General features: G+C 39.2%; 1 protein-coding gene and 1 non-coding gene across 2 annotated transcripts; both read left to right on the forward strand.

Moving 5' to 3' along the window:
- Nucleotides 1-525: 525 nt before the first annotated feature.
- LOC130980935 (uncharacterized) lies at nucleotides 526-1392 on the forward strand. Its single transcript, XM_057904576.1, has 2 exons — nucleotides 526-797; nucleotides 906-1392. Exons 1-2 carry the CDS (start codon nucleotides 526-528, stop codon nucleotides 1390-1392), a joined length of 759 nt encoding a protein of 252 aa, XP_057760559.1.
- Nucleotides 1393-12130: 10738 nt separating this feature from the next.
- LOC130983878 (small nucleolar RNA R71) lies at nucleotides 12131-12238 on the forward strand. The gene has a single exon (XR_009087848.1). It is a non-coding gene; the product is annotated as a small nucleolar RNA R71 (small nucleolar RNA).
- Nucleotides 12239-16323: the final 4085 nt, after the last annotated feature.

Here is a 16323-nt window from a genome sequence, read left to right on the forward strand (position 1 = left end):
TATTACTCCTGAAAGAGTTTGATATAGAAATCAGAGACAGAAAGGATACAGAAAATCAAGTGGCTGACCACTTATCTTGGATTGAACCAGTGGTAGGGACTTCTCCTCCTTCCACTAACATATCCGAAACCTTTCCAGATGAGCAACTCTATGCCATCTGGACAGCACCTTGGTTTGCAGACATTGCAAATTACAAGGCTGTAAGATTCATTCCCAAAGAGTACAATAGGCAGCAAGCCCAGAAACTCATGCATGATGCAAAGTACTACTTGTGGGATGAACCATATCTCTTTAAGAGATGCGCAAACAGAATAATTCGACACTGTGTATCTGAAGAAGAGACACAGAGAATCCTATGGCATTCTCCAAAGTAGCTTCTACTGGCCCACACTCTTTAAGGACTCCACAGAGTTTGTCCATAATTGTAACATTTGCCAAAGGGCTGGCAATCTCCCTCATGGTCACGAGATTCCTCAACAAGGAATCTTAGAGATTGAATTGTTTGATGTGTGGGGTATAGACTTCATGGGACCCTTCCCACCTTTATATTCAAAGACCTACATCCTTGTGGCAGTAGACTATGTATCTAAATGGGTTGAAGCAATAGCGTCACCTACTAATGACACTAGAGTAGTTATGAAGTTCCTCCAAAAGAATATCTTCAGTGTATTTGGTGTCCCTCGGACACTGATTAGTGATGGAGGTACTAATTTTTGCAACAAACAGCTTGATTCTGTCTTAAGCCGTTACGGGGTTCGCCATAAAGTGGCAACACCATATCATCATCAGACAAATGGGCAAGCTGAAGTCTCAAATAGATAACTAAAGTGAATTCTAGAGAGGACAGTAAGCACCTCTAGAAAGGATTGGGATAGAAAGCTTGATGATGCTCTATGTGCATATAGAACAGCTTTCAAAACCCCTATAGGAACCTCACCATATCAACTGGTGTGTGGGAAATCCTGTCATTTGCCAGTAGAACTAGAACACAAGGCCTATTGGGCCACTAGATTCCTCTTCCTTGATGCTAAAGCAGCAGGAGAAAAATGGCTACTCCAACTAAATGAGTTGGATGAATTCCGCCTAGATGCATTTGAAAATGCTAAGATCTATAAAGAGAAAGCAAAAAAGTGGCATGAAAGGAAGATATCCTCCAGAGTCTTTGAACCAGGACAAAAGGTCATGCTCTTCAATTCAAGACTCAAATTATTCCCTAGGAAGCTCAAATCTTGTTGGAAAGGACCATATGTGATTACTAGTGTATCACCTTATGGACACATAGAACTTCAAGGTAAAGATCCAAACAACAGGTTCACTGTCAATGGACAGAGAGTCAGTCATTACCTTGAAGGAGATATTAAGCCAGGAGGCTCAAAATTGCTACTAAATTAAGTACAGTGAAGTCCAGCTAAAGACAGTAAAGAAGCACTTGTTGGGAGACAACCCAATTAATAGCATATTAGTTTCTATTTTTCTAACTATTTCTGTTTGAATTAGTCTTTTTCATAATTAGTTTTTATTAATTTGTTTCTTATATTTTTTTAAATATTAGTGATCATGAACAATGTTTAAATAGAGACAGAATGATGCAGAACAGAAAATAGAACACCTTGGAGAAAGTATTTTTCTGGCGTTAAACGCGCCAGTAATGGGTGCCAAGTGGGCGTTTAACGCCCTTAGAGGGGTGGCAACTTGGCGTTGAATTCCAACCAGGGAGTCTGGCTGCGAGTTCAACACCCAATGAGGCAGGCATACCTGACACTAAACGCCAGCCAGGGGGCACTGGCTAGGCGTTCAATGCCCAAGAAAGGAAGCGAAACCAGTATTGAACGCCAGAGAGGAGGTCCTGGCTGGGCGTTCAATGCCCCTAAAGGAAGGAAGCCTGGCGCTGAATGCCATAATGAGTGTTATTTTGGACGTTCAACGCCCAGCAAGAGGAACAGCCAGCGTTAAACGCTAGAATCCAGCCATTCTGGGAGTTTAAGGCCAGATTGAGGGCGAGGAATGTAACTTCTCCAAAACCTTATCTTTTTCTCTTCTTCTCCATTCAAACTACTATTTTAAATTTTAATTTTGAAAATCCATGACTTTCTAAATCAAATCTGTTTCAAATATTTCAAATTCAAATTAATTTCAAATTTAAAATATTGATGCACGGAAACTTGTCTCTCAACAAATTTTCCTTCGGCAAGTATACCGAATTTGTCGTGAAGTAAAAACTCACAATAAAGTGAGGTTGAATCCACAGGGATTAACAGATTAAGCAATCAATGGTTAATTGATTATCCTAGTTAGACCAATCATATTGGAGTGATAAGTAACAAGGAAATGTAAATGGCATAAAAGTAAAGAAAGCAATAACGTGCAGAAAAGTAAAAAGGCAAGAAAAGTAAATGTAAGAACTAAAAATAAAATGAACATTGGGATCAAGAGATATTGCAATCCTCCGGATCAAGTTCATTCTCATCTCTCCCTCAACCAATGAATTCATTGATCTCCTTGGCAATCTTAAGTGATTGGATCCCAATTCCTTGGCAATCCAATCTCTCTAAGCTTGAACAATTTCCCAATTCCTTAATTTAATTGCTCATGGGAATAGATGAAGTTTGGTTACTGATTATACCACACACATTCATAGGTCAAAGTATTGGGAGGATTACATGTCACTATATCCGCCCAACCCCCAACCTAATCTAATCTGAGAGAGCATTTCTAGCATGATCTTCTCATCCCTTTTCCAAGGCTCAGAGGAGATCCAATTATGGAGAGTTTCTTTTCCAAGACAACTAACCAATGGAATTAAGATCGAAAGCTCTCTAGTAAAATCAAGAGAAAAGAAAGAAGAAGAAGAATGAAAACTACAATTGATCCATTGAATCACAATAGAGCTCTCTAACCCAATGAAAAGAGTTAGTTGATCATTGCTCTACCCAAAATAGAAAAGAAAGAAAGTGCAGAAAAGTAAAGATGAAGATTAAAACTAACATTAAAACTTTCAAATTCATAAATGAAAAGTACAAAGAAAAAAAAGAGAAGGAAAAGTGTGTGAGGGGAGGGAGTCCGAAGACCCCTCTTCAATCCCCAATTCCAGAATTCCCCTCGCCACTTGAACGTAAAAACTAAGGCCCTTATATAGGCTCTCCTAAATTACAAAATGAAATTAAAATCAAATTACAATTAAATGAAAATTCCTATTTTAGATGCTTCTTGTGGCCTTGATTGGTTGACACTTGTGGGCTTGCTTGCTTGAGCTTTGAAGTGGACTTGAGAGAGAAGTGAATCAAGTTGAGGTCCCAGTGCTTAGTGTTAATGCTGCCGTTAGCCACACTAATGCTACAAGTGCGGCGTTAGTGCTAAAGTTATTGTGGCTAAAGTTGCACTTGCTATCCAGTTAGTGTTTTTGGGGCTTAAAAGATGCCTCTTGTCTGTGCTCCAATTTCACGCCCACTATAGACTATTATATATCTTTGGAAAGCTCTGAATATTAGCTTTCTAACGCAAGTTATTCTCCTTTGAAGTGGACAAGGTCGCTGGCGTAGTCGCTAGCGTTACTGGAAAACGTGAGTCACGATAACGCTAGCGATCAGGGGCTTAATATTGCCAGGTTCTGGAGCTCAAACTTAATGTCCACCCCATACTATTATATATTGTTGAAAATCTCTGGATGTCTACTTTTCAACACTTTTGGAAGCGCATCATTTGGAACTCTATAGCTCGAGTTACACTTCTTGGAATGTGAAGAGGTCAGTTGGCCTTACTATAGGTTGATACCATGTTCATCTTTGCAATTTCGGGGCAGGTTTTCTCCCTCAATTTTAGTGTCCACCATGTAGTGCCATATATGCTTGAAAAGCTCTAGAATCCTACTTTCCAATGCCACTAGAATCACCTCATTTGGAGCTTTGTGGCTAAAGTTATTCTTATTTGAAAAAGGCATGATAGGCTGCCAGGTGAGATTTTTGCCCACGTTAATATCCACGTTAATGTAACTAACGTGGCCATTAATGTGGGTCTTTCTTGCTTCGCAAACGTTAGTGGCGTTCACCTTTTCCACTAATGTTGGCCTTTCCCTTTTCTTCCACGTTAGTTTCCACATTAATGTAACTAACGTGGAAGCTAATGTGGGTCTTCTTTGCTTCGCAAACGTTTTCCACTAACATTGGCGTTCACCTTTTCCACTAACATTGGCGTTTCCCTATTCTTCCGCGTTAGTTGCCACGTTAATGTAACTAACGTGGAAGCTAACGTGGGTCTTCTTGCCCTTCGCTAATGTTAGTGGTGTTCACTTTTACCACTAACGTTCCATGCTCTCCTTTTTCAAAGTTAATGCCACAAACTTTCTCACTAACATTGGGGCTTCTCTTTTCTTCCATGTTAATGGCCACGTTAGTGGAACTAACGTAGCCACTAACGTGGCTCTTCTCTGCTTCTTGTTACCTGAAATCAATCAAGCAAAGTGCATCAAAGTCTTGCTCTTAATCATGGGATCATGCATCATCCAATTTATCATTCAATTCATGCATAATTCTTATGAAATCATTCAAAATTCACAATGTTTGCTTGAATCATTGTATGATTGCATTTTCAACCAAATACTTGCTTATTTCCTAAGAAAATGCATGAAACCATCCTAAAGCATACAAAAAATGGCTAGTAAAACTAGCCAAGATGCCCTGGCATCACAACACCAAACTTAAAGCTTGCTTGTCCCTAAGCAAGAAAATAACTATGCACAAAGAATTCTCTTAATTGGAATGTATTGAAGAATTGCTTATGATGCCTTAGTGGGTGAAGTGAATAAGTGACAGTGGGGTGAACTCTAATTTGTATGCTTATGCAAGGATTCCAGTGCTCATTAGCCCTCACATTTTGGAAGTCTTAGATCTTAGGACTTCCATTCAAATGATATTATGGAATTCTCTTTATAGATTGTCACCTTGAAGCAGTACTTATTTTCAAGCATTTTTCTTTCTTTTTGGAATTTGGCCTCGACTCTAGGTGTCATGTATCAAAGCGGCTTTTTAAGATAAGCTTTCAATCAATACTCCCAAACCAGTTGGTCTAAGGTATTAGGTGTTGAAGCACCCCTTAGGACTTACTTGCTCAAGCCTCTTTCTTCGATACAAATCTACCACAAACATTTAACTAGGACAATAACTCTTTGAGTTCTTGTTTCTTTCTTTTTCTTCCTAGTAATTGATGCTCAGAGCCTTGGGCTTGTTCTTTGTTTTTTTCTTTTTCTTTTGTTTTCTTTTGTTACTGCTTCTTGGATCAATAGATGTTTGAGAAATTCCATAATACTTCTCTAAACTTCATTTCCTGTCTATGAGCTCCCATGCATGTTTTCACAAACATGTAACCTCAACACAAAATCATACAATCAGAACCTCCACTCCTCTTAATTCTTTTGCTTGCCCCAAGATTTATAAAATTCTTCAACACTTTCCTTTCAAAAGAATGATTTCTTTGTTGCATTCTTAGAGATATTGGGTGCAAGTAAAATTCAATATGATAATCATGATATCATAGCAACATGTTACAAATCAAATATCAAATTATGCTTATTCACACATGCATACAAAGAAAGTAGAAGACAATCATGCAATTTAAAATGCTGGAAATAAGTAAGAGGAAAAAGGAACTTTACCACCTTGTAGTTCATCTTCATTGTTGTTGCCCTTTTCCTCCTATTATTCTCATTTCCACACCAAACTTAGAATGATTGCTTATACTCAAGCAACAATTAAAACAGTGGTGATCGGGTCTATGATGGATCACGAATGTCTTAGAATGAAGTGTGAGTATGCAAGTGTTTCAGCAAGCAAGATTAAGGATACAATAAAGGCACAAGAGATACAAACAGAGACATTTTGATTGCATTAATAAGTGGTGTGCTTGGTACCTTGCATGAAAGATAAGTGGTAGTGCACGAAATTGTGATCATCAATGGCGCCATCAACATGGTACGCTCAATTGCAATCTCAACTCTTTATCACAACTTCGCACAACTAACCAGCAAGTGCACTGGGTCGTCCAAGTAATAAACCTTACGCGAGTAAGGGTCGATCCCACGGAGATTGTTGGTATGAAGCAAGCTATGGTCATCTTGTAAATCTCAGTCAGGCGGATTCAAATGGTTATGGATGATTTATGAATAAAGTATAAAATAAAGATAGAGATACTTATGTAATTCATTGGTGAGAATTTCAGATAAGCGTATGGAGATGCTTTGTCCCTTCCGTCTCTCTGCTTTCCTACTGTCTTCATCCAATCCTTCTTACTTCTTTCCATGGCAAGCTGTATGTTGGGCATCACCATTGTCAATGGCTACAGTCCCATCCTCTCAGTGAAAATGTTCAACACGCTCTGTTACAGCACGGCTATTCAGCTGTCGGTTCTCTATCATGTCAGAATAGAATCCAGTGATTCTTTTGCGTCTGTCACTAACGCCCCACAATCGCGAGTTTGAAGCTCGTCACAGTCATTCAATCCTTGAATCATACTCAGAATACCACAGACAAGGTTTAGACCTTCCGGATTCTCTTGAATGCCGCCATCAATTCTAGCTTATACCACGAAGATTCCGATTAAGCGATCCAAGAGATATCCACTCAATCTAAGGTAGAACGGATGTGGTTGTCAGGCACACGTTCATAGGTGAGAATGATGATGAGTGTCACGGATCATCACATTCATCAAGTTGAAGAACAAGTGATATCTTAGAACAAGAATAAGCCGAATTGAATAGAAGAACAATAGTAATTGCATTAATACTCGAGGTACAGCAGAGCTCCACACCTTAATCTATGGTGTGTAGAAACTCCACCGTTGAAAATACATAAGAACAAGGTCTAGGCATGGCCGAATGGCCAGCCTCCCAAAGAGGGTTCAATCATAAAAACATGATCAAAAGATTTCTAAGATTGAAAGATGAAAATACAATAGCAAAAGGTCCTATTTGTAGATAACTAGTAGCTTAGGGTTTACAAAGATGAGTAAATGACATAAAAATCCACTTCCGGGCCCACTTGGTGTGTGCTTCGGCTAAGCATTGAAGCTTTCATGTGTAGAGACTTTTCTTGGAGTTAAATGCCAGCTTTTGTGCCAGTTTGGGCGTTTAACTCCCATTCTGGTGCCAGTTCCGGCGTTTTACGCCAGAATTCTTGAGCTGACTTGGAACGCCTGTTTGGGCCATCAAATCTCGGGCAAAGTATGGACTATTATCCGTTGCTGGAAAGCCCAGGAAGTCTACTTTCCAACGCAATTGAGAGCACGCCAATTGGGTCTCTGTAGCTCCAGAAAATCCAGTTCGAGTGCAGGGAGGTCAGAATCCAACAGCATCTGCAGTCCTTTTCAGCCTCTGAATCAGATTTTTGCTTCGGTCCCTCAATTTCTGCCTGAAAATACCTGAAATCACAGAAAAACACACAAACTCATAGTAAAGTCCAAAAAAGTGAATTTTAACTAAAAACTAATAAAAATACAATAAAAACTAACTAAAACATTCTAAAAACATACTAAAAATAATGCCAAAAAGCGTATAAATTATCCGCTCATCACAATACCAAACTTAAATTGTTGCTTGTCCCCAAGCAACTGAAAATAAAATAAGATAAAAAGAAGAGAATATGCAATGAATTCCAAAAACATCTATGAAGATCAGTATTAATTAGATGAGCGGCGCTTTTAGCTTTTTGCCTCTGAACAGTTTTGGCATCTCACTCTATCCTTTGAAATTCAGAATGATTGGCTTCTATAGGAACTCAGAATCCAGATAGTGTTATTGATTTTCTTAGTTAAGTATGATGATTCTTGAACACAGCTACTTTATGAGTCTTGGCCGTGGCCCAAAGCACTCTGTCTTCCAGTATTACCACCGGATACATACATGCCACAGACACATAACTGGGTGAACCTTTTCAGATTGTGACTCAGCTTTGCTAGAGTCCCCAATTAGAGGTGTCCAGGGTTCTTAAGCACACTCTTTTTGCTTTGGATCACGACTTCATTATTTTTTTCTTTTTCTTTTTCCCCTTTCTTTTTCATTTTTTTTGAATTCACTGCTTTTTCTTGCTTCAAGAATCATTTTTATGATTTTTCAGATCCTCAGTAACATGTCTCCTTTTTTCATCATTCTTTCAAGATCCAACATTCATGAACAACAAATACAAAAGACATATGCACTGTTCAAGCATACATTAAGAAATCAAAGGCATTGCCACCACATCAAACTAATTAATCTGTTATAACATTTAAAATTCATGCAATTCTTCTCTTTTTCAATTAAGAACATTTTTCATTCAAGAAAGGTGATGGATTCATAGGACATTCATAACTTTAAGGCATAGACACTAAGACACTAATGATCATAAGACACAAACATAGATAAACATAAGCATGAAAATTCGAAAAACAGAAAAAATAAAGAACAAGGAGATTAAAGAACGGGTCCACCTTAGTGATGGCGGCTTGTTCTTCCTCTTGAAGATCTTATGGAGTGCTTGAGCTCCTCAATGTCTTTTCCTTGCCTTTGTTGCTCCTCTCTCGTGATTCTTTGATCTTCTCTAATTTCATGGAGGAGGATGGAATGTTCTTGGTGCTCCACCCTTAGTTGTCCCATGTTGGAACTCAATTCTCCTAGGGAGGTGTTGATTTGATCCTAATAGTTTTGTGGAGGAAAGTGCATCCCTTGAGGCATCTCAGGGATTTCATGATGAGTGGGATCTCTTATTTGCTCCATCCTTTTCTTAGTGATGGGCTTGTCCTCATCAATGAGGATGTCTCCCTCTATGTCAATTCCAACTGAATAACAGAGGTGACAAATGAGATGAGGAAAGGCTAACCTTGCCAAGGTAGAGGACTTGTCCGCCACCTTATAAAGTTCTTGGGCTATAACCTCATGAACTTCTACTTCCTCTCCAATCATGATGCTATGAATCATGATAGCCCAGTCTATAGTAACTTCGGACCGGTTGCTAGTGGAAATGATTGAGCGTTGGATAAACTCCAACCATCCCCTAGCCACGGGTTTGAGGTCATGCCTTCTCAGTTGAACCGGCTTCCCTCTTGAATCTCTCTTCCATTGAGCGCCCTCTTCAAAAATGTCTATGAGGACTTGGTCCAACCTTTGATCAAAGTTGACCCTTCTAGTGTAACGGTGTTCATCTCCTTGCATCATGGGCAAGTTGAATGCCGACCTTACATTTTCCGGACTAAAATCTAAGTATTTCCCCCGAACCATTGTAAGCCAATTCTTTGGGTCTGGGTTCACACTTTGATCATGGTTCTTGGTGATCCATGCATTGGCATAGAACTCTTGAACCATTAAGATTCCGACTTGTTGAATGTGGTTGGTAAGAACTTCCCAACCTCTTCTTCGGATCTCATGTCGGATCTCCGGATATTCACTCTTTTTGAGTTTGAAAGGGACCTCGGGGATCACTTTCTTCATGGCCACAACTTCATAGAAGTGGTCTTGATGCACCCTTGAGATGAATCTCTCCATCTCTCATGACTCGGAGGTGGAAGCTTTTTCCTTCCCTTTCCTCTTTCTAGAGGTTTCTCCGGCCTTAGATGCCATAAATGGTTATGGAAAACTAAAAAGCAATGCTTTTACCACACCAAACTTAGAAGGTTTGCTCATCCTCGAGCAAAAGAAGAAAGAAGAGAGTAAAAGAGGAAATAGAGGAGATGAAGGTGGCTTTGTTTTTCGGCCAAGGGGGAGAAGTAGTGTGTAGGTTGTGTGAAAATGAAGGAGTGAAGATGGGTTTATATAGTGGTGGAGAGAGGGGTAGGGTTCGGATATGTATGGGTGGGTTTGGGAGGGAAAGTGGTTTGAATTTGAATGGTAGGGTAGGTGGGGTTTTATGAAGGATGGATGTGAGTGGTGAAGAGAATGGTAGGATTTGATAGGTGAGAGGTTTTTGGGGAAGAGGTGTTGAGGTGATTGGTGAATGGGTGAAGAAGAGAGAGAGTGGTGGGGTAGGTGGGGATCCTGTGGGGTCCACAGATCCTGAGGTGTCAAGGATAATTCATCCCTGCACCAAGTGGCGAGGAAAAATGCTCTTTCTGCCAATCCTGGCGTTAAACGCCGGGCTGGTGCCCATTTCTAGCGTTTAACGCCAGCTTGATGCCCATTCCTGGCGTTAAACACCAGTCTGGTGCCCCTTTCTGGTGTTAAACGCCCAGAATGGTGCCAGACTGGGCGTTAAATGCCCAATTGCTACCCTTACTGGCGTTTAAACGCCAGCAAGGTTTTCTTCTAGGGTGTGCTATTTTTCTTTCTGTTTTTGCTTTTTCAATTGATTTTGTGACTTCCCATGATCATCAACATATAGAAAACATAAAATAACAAAGGGAAATAGATAAATATAACATTGGGTTGCCTCCCAACAAGCGCTTCTTTAATGTCAGTAGCTTGACAGTGGGCTCTCATGGAGCCTCACAGATGCTCAGAGCAATGTTGGAACCTCCCAACACCAAACTTAGAGTTTGAATGTGGGGGTTCAACACCAAACTTAGAATTTAGTTGTGGCCTCCCAACACCAAACTTAGAGTTTGACTGTGGGGGCTCTGTTTGACTCTGTTTTGAGAGAAGCTCTTCATGCTTCCTCTCCATGGTAACAGAGGGATATCCTTGAGCCTTAAACATAAAGGATTCTTCATTCACTTGAATGATCAATTCTCCTCTGTCAACATCAATCACAGCCTTTGCTGTGGCTAGGAAGGGTCTGCCAAGGATGATAGATTCATCCATGCACTTCCCAGTCTCTAGGACTATGAAATTAGCAGGGATGTAATGGTCTTCAACCTTTACCAGAACATCCTCTACTAGTCTATAAGCTTGTTTTCTTGAATTGTCTGCCATCTCTAGTTAGATTCTTGCAGCTTGTACCTCAAAGATCCCTAGCTTATCCATTACAAAGAGAGGCATGAGGTTTATGCTTGACCCTAGGTCACACAGAGCCTTCTCAAAGGTCATGGTGCATATGGTACAAGGTATTGAGAACTTCCCAGGGTCTTGTCTCTTTTGAGGTAATCTCTGCCTAGTCAAGTCATCCAGTTCTTTGGTGAGCAAAGGAGGTTCGTTCTCCCAAGTCTCATTACCAAATAACTTGTTATTTAGCTTCATGATTGCTCCAAGGTACTTAGCAACTTGCTCTTCAGTGACATCTTCATCCTCTTCAGAAGAAGAATACTCATCAGAGCTCATGATTGGCAGAAGTAAATCCAATGAAATCTCTATGGTCTCAGTGTGAGCCTCAGATTCCCATGGTTCCTCATTAGGGAAATCATTGGAGGCCAGTGGACGTTCATTGAGGTCTTCCTCAGTGGCGCTCACTACCTCTTTCTCCTCTCCAAATTTGGCCATGTTAATGGCCTTGCATTCTCCTTTTGGATTCTCTTCTGTATTGCTTGGAAGAGTACTAGGAGGGAGTTCAGTAATTTTCTTGCTCAGCTGTCCCACTTGTGCCTCCAAGTTTCTAATGGAGGACCTTATTTCAGTCATGAAACTTTGAGTGGTTTTGATTAGATCAAAGACTATGGTTGCTAAGACAGAGTGGCTCTGCTTAGAATTCTCTGTCTGTTGCTGAGAAGATGATGGAAAAGGCTTGCCATTGCCAAACCTATTTCTTCCACCATTATTGTTGTTGAAACCTTGTTGAGGTCTCTGTTAATCCTTCCATGAGAGATTTGGATGATTTCTCCATGAAGAATTATAGGTGTTTCCATAGGGTTCTCCCATGTAATTCACCTTTTCCATTGAAGGATTCTCAGGATCATAAGCTTCTTCTTCAGATGAAGCGTCCTTAGTACTGCCTGGTGTAGCTTGCATTCCAGACAGACTTTGAGAAATCATATTGACTTGCTGAGTCAATATTTTGTTCTGAGCCAATATGGCATTCAGAGTATCAATCTCAAAAACTCCTTTCTTCTGATTCGTCCCATTGTTCACAGGATTCCTTTCAGAAGTGTACATGAATTGGTTATTTGCAACCATTTCAATGAGTTCTTGAGCTTCTGCAGGCGTCCTTTTCAGATGAAGAGATCATCTAGCAGAGCTGTCCAATGACATCTTGGACAGTTCAGACAGACCATCATAGAAGATTCCTATGATGCTCCATTCAGAAAGCATGTCAGAAGGACACTTTCTGATCAATTGTTTGTATCTTTCCCAAGCTTCATAGAGGGATTCACCTTCTTTCTGTCTGAAGGTTTGGACTTCCACTCTAAGCTTACTCAATTTTTGAGGTGGAAAGAACTTTGCCAAGAAGGCATTGACTAGCTTTTCCCAAGAGTTTAGGCTTTCTTTAGGTTGTAAGTCCAACCATATCCTAGCTCTGTCTCTTACAGCAAAAGGGAATAGCATAAGTCTGTAGACCTCAGGGTCAACCCCATTAGTCTTGACAGTGTCACAGATTTGTAAGAACTCAGCTAAAAACTGATGAGGATCTTCCAATGGAAGTCCATGGAACTTGCAATTCTGTTGCATTAGAGAAACTAATTGAGGCTTAAGCTCAAAGTTATTTGCTCTAATGGCAGGGATAGAGATGCTTCTCCCATAGAAGTCGGGAGTAGGTGCAGTAAAGTCACCCAGCACCTTTCTTGCATTGTTGGCATTGTTGTTGTTTTCGGCTGCCATGTCTTCTTCTTATTTGAAGATTTCTGTTAGGTCCTCTACAGAGAGTAGTGCTTTAGCTTCTCTTAGCTTTCGCTTCAAGGTCCTTTCAGGTTCAGGGTCAGCCTCAACAAGAATGCTTTTGTCTTTGCTCCTGTTCATATGAAAGAGAAGAAAACAAGAAAATATGGAATCCTCTATGTCACAGTATAGAGATTCCTTGAGATGTCAGAGGAAAAGAAGAAGGAGAGGGTAGAAGAAGAATTCGAACTTATCTAGAAAGATAGAATTCGAATTGTGCATTGAGGAGGAGTGTTAGTCCATAAATAGAAGGATGTGAGAAGAGGGGAAGAAATTTTCGAAAATAAATTAAAAAGATTTTAAAAACATTTTGAAAAATTGAAGAATGATCTTCGAAAAATATGATTGGGAAAGAAATAAAGTGATTTTTGAAAAAGACTTTGAAATTAGAAATCAAAAAGATATGATTGAAAACTATTTTGAAAAATATGTGATTAATAAGATATGATTAAAAAGTTATGGTTTTAAAAAGATATGATTGAAAAGATATGATTGAAAAACAATTTAAAAAGATTTGATTTTGAAAATTAATGACTTGGCTAACAAGAAATTTAAAAGATATGATTCAGACATTAAACCTTTCTCAACAGAAAAGGCAACATAATTGAAATGTTGAATCAAATCATTAATTGTTAGCAAGTATTTTTGAAAATGGAACGAAATTGATTTTGAAAATATATGATTGAAAAGATATGGTTTGAAAATGATTTGATTTTGAAAAATTATGAAAACTTAAAAAAATTTGAATTAAAAACAAAATCTTCCCTCTTGTGCCATCCTGGCGTTAAACGCCCAGAATGGTATACATTCTGGCGTTTAACACCCAAAACTCTCCCCTTTTGGGCATTAAACGCCCAGCCAGGCACCCAGGCTGGCGTTTAAACGCCAGTTTTCCTTCCTTACTGGGCGTTTTGAATGCCCAGCCTTTTTCTGTGTAATTCCTCTGCTGTATGTTCTGAATCTTCAATTCTCTGTATTATTGACTTGAAAAGACACAAATTAAGAAATTTTTTTTTGGATTTTTAATAATGAGGAATAATCAAAATGAAACTAAGATAAAATAAACAATGCATGCAAGACACCAAACTTAGAAGTTTGTATACTATTGACACTAACAAAATGAGAATGCATATGAGAAACAACAAAACACTCAAGACAAGAGAATTTAAAGATCAGAACAAGGAAATCATCAAGAACAACTTGAAGATCAATTAAGACACATGAATGAATTCGAAAAAAATGCAAGAAGAATAGAAACATGCAATTGACACCAAACTTAAAATGAGACACTAGACTCAATCAAGAAACATAAAATATTTTTGGTTTTTATAATTTTGTAATTTTTTTTGGATTTTTCGAAAATTAAGTGGAAAAGAAAATAAAGATATCAAAATTCTTAATGAGAATTCCAGGAATCATGCAATGTTAGTCTAAAGCTTCAGTCTAAAGAGATTAGACATGGCTAGCCAAGCTTCAGCAGGACATTGCATTCAAGAGCTAAATTGATGAGAATCAATCAGCTTTGGTGATGATAAGAACATCACCTTGAAACACTAGAATTCATTCTCAAGAACTCTGAAGAAAAATACCTAAGCTAAGCAACAAGATGAACCGTCAGTTGTCCAAACTCAAACAATCCCCGGTAACGGCGCCAAAATCTTGGTGCGCGGAATTGTGATCATCAATGGCGCCATCAACATGGTACGCTCAATTGCAATCTCAACTCTTTATCACAACTTCGCACAACTAACCAACAAGTGCACTGGGTCGTCCAAGTAATAAACCTTACGCGAGTAAGGGTCGATCCCACAGAGATTGTTGGTATGAAGCAAGCTATGGTCATCTTGTAAATCTCAGTCAGGCGGATTCAAATGGTTATGGATGATTTATGAATAAATCATAAAATAAAGATAGAGATACTTATGTAATTCCATGGTGAGAATTTCAGATAAGCGTATGGAGATGCTTTGTCCCTTCCGTCTCTCTGCTTTCCTACTGTCTTCATCCAATCCTTCTTACTCCTTTCCATGGCAAGTTGTATGTTGGGGATCACCGTTGTCAATGGCTACAGTTCCGTCCTCTCAATGAAAATGTTCAACGCACTCTGTCACAGCACGGCTATTCAACTGTCGGTTCTCGATCATGTCGGAATAGAATCCAGTGATTCTTTTGCGTCTGTCACTAACGCCCCACAATCGCGAGTTTGAAGCTCGTCACAGTCATTCAATCCTTGAATCCTACTCAGAATACCACAAACAAGGTTTAGACCTTTCGGATTCTCTTGAATACCGCTATCAATTCTAGCTTATACCACGAAGATTCCGATTAAGGGATCCAAGAGATATCCATTCAATCTAAGGTAGAATGAAGGTGGTTGTCAGACACATGTTCATAGGTGAGAATGATGATGAGTGTCACGGATCATCACATTCATCAAGTTGAGGAACAAGTGATATCTTAGAACAAGAATAAGCCGAATCGAATAGAAGAACAATAGTAATTGCATTAATACTCGAGGTACAGCAGAGCTCCACACCTTAATCTATGGTGTGTAGAAACTCCACCATTGAAGATACATAAGAACAAGGTCTAGGGCTGGCCATTAAGAGGGTTCAATCATAAAAACATGATCAAAAGATTTCTAACATTGAAAGATGAAAATACAATAGCAAAAGGTCCTATTTGTAGATAACTAGTAGCTTAGGGTTTACAAAGATGAGTAAATGACATAAAAATCCACTTCCGGTCTCACTTGGTGTGTGCTTCAGCTGAGCATTGAAGCTTTCATGTGTAGAGACTTTTCTTGGAGTTAAACGCCAGCTTTTGTGCCAGTTTGGGCGTTTAACTCCCATTCTGGTGCCAGTTCCGGCGTTTTACGCCAGAATTCTTGAGCTGACTTGGAATGCCTATTTGGGCCATCAAATCTCAGGCAAAGTATGGACTATTATACATTGCTGGAAAGCCCGGAATGTCTACTTTCGAACACAATTGAGAGCGAGCCAATTGAACTTCTGTAGCTCCAGAAAATCCACTTCGAGTGCAGGGAGGTCAGAATCCAACAGCATCTACAGTCCTTTTCAGCCTCTGAATCAGATTTTTGCTCAGGTCCCTCAATTTCAGTCAGAAAATACCTGAAATCACAGAAAAACACACAAACTCATAGTAAAGTCCAGAAAAGTGAATTTTAACTAAAAACTAATAAAAATACAACAAAAACTAACTAAAACATACTAAAAACATACTAAAAACAATGCCAAAAAGCGTATAAATTATCCGCTCATCAAGTGGCAACACCAAACTTAGTGTGACACTCTCAATTTAGAATGTTGCAAGTACCCAGTGAAGATTGAAAATCAAATTGTTGCATGGCAACACCAAACTTAGAATGCAATCATATGCCAAATTATTGAAAGTAAACTAAACAAAGCAAGGAAATGTTACCTATGGTTGGGTTGCCTCCCAACAAGCGCTCTTTTAATGTCATTAGCTTGACATGTTGTTCATGACTTTCTTTCTCTTCTTCCAGTTTGTTAAGAGGAATGACGTCAAGAGGAAAGAGGAGCCAGTTAATGCCCCTTGCTTAGAGTGCCTCTCCATAGCAAGCTTTCTTTTGTTGTTAGCAT

Source organism: Arachis stenosperma, chromosome 5 (genome assembly GCF_014773155.1).
Source record: "Arachis stenosperma cultivar V10309 chromosome 5, arast.V10309.gnm1.PFL2, whole genome shotgun sequence".
NCBI lineage: Eukaryota > Viridiplantae > Streptophyta > Magnoliopsida > Fabales > Fabaceae > Arachis > Arachis stenosperma.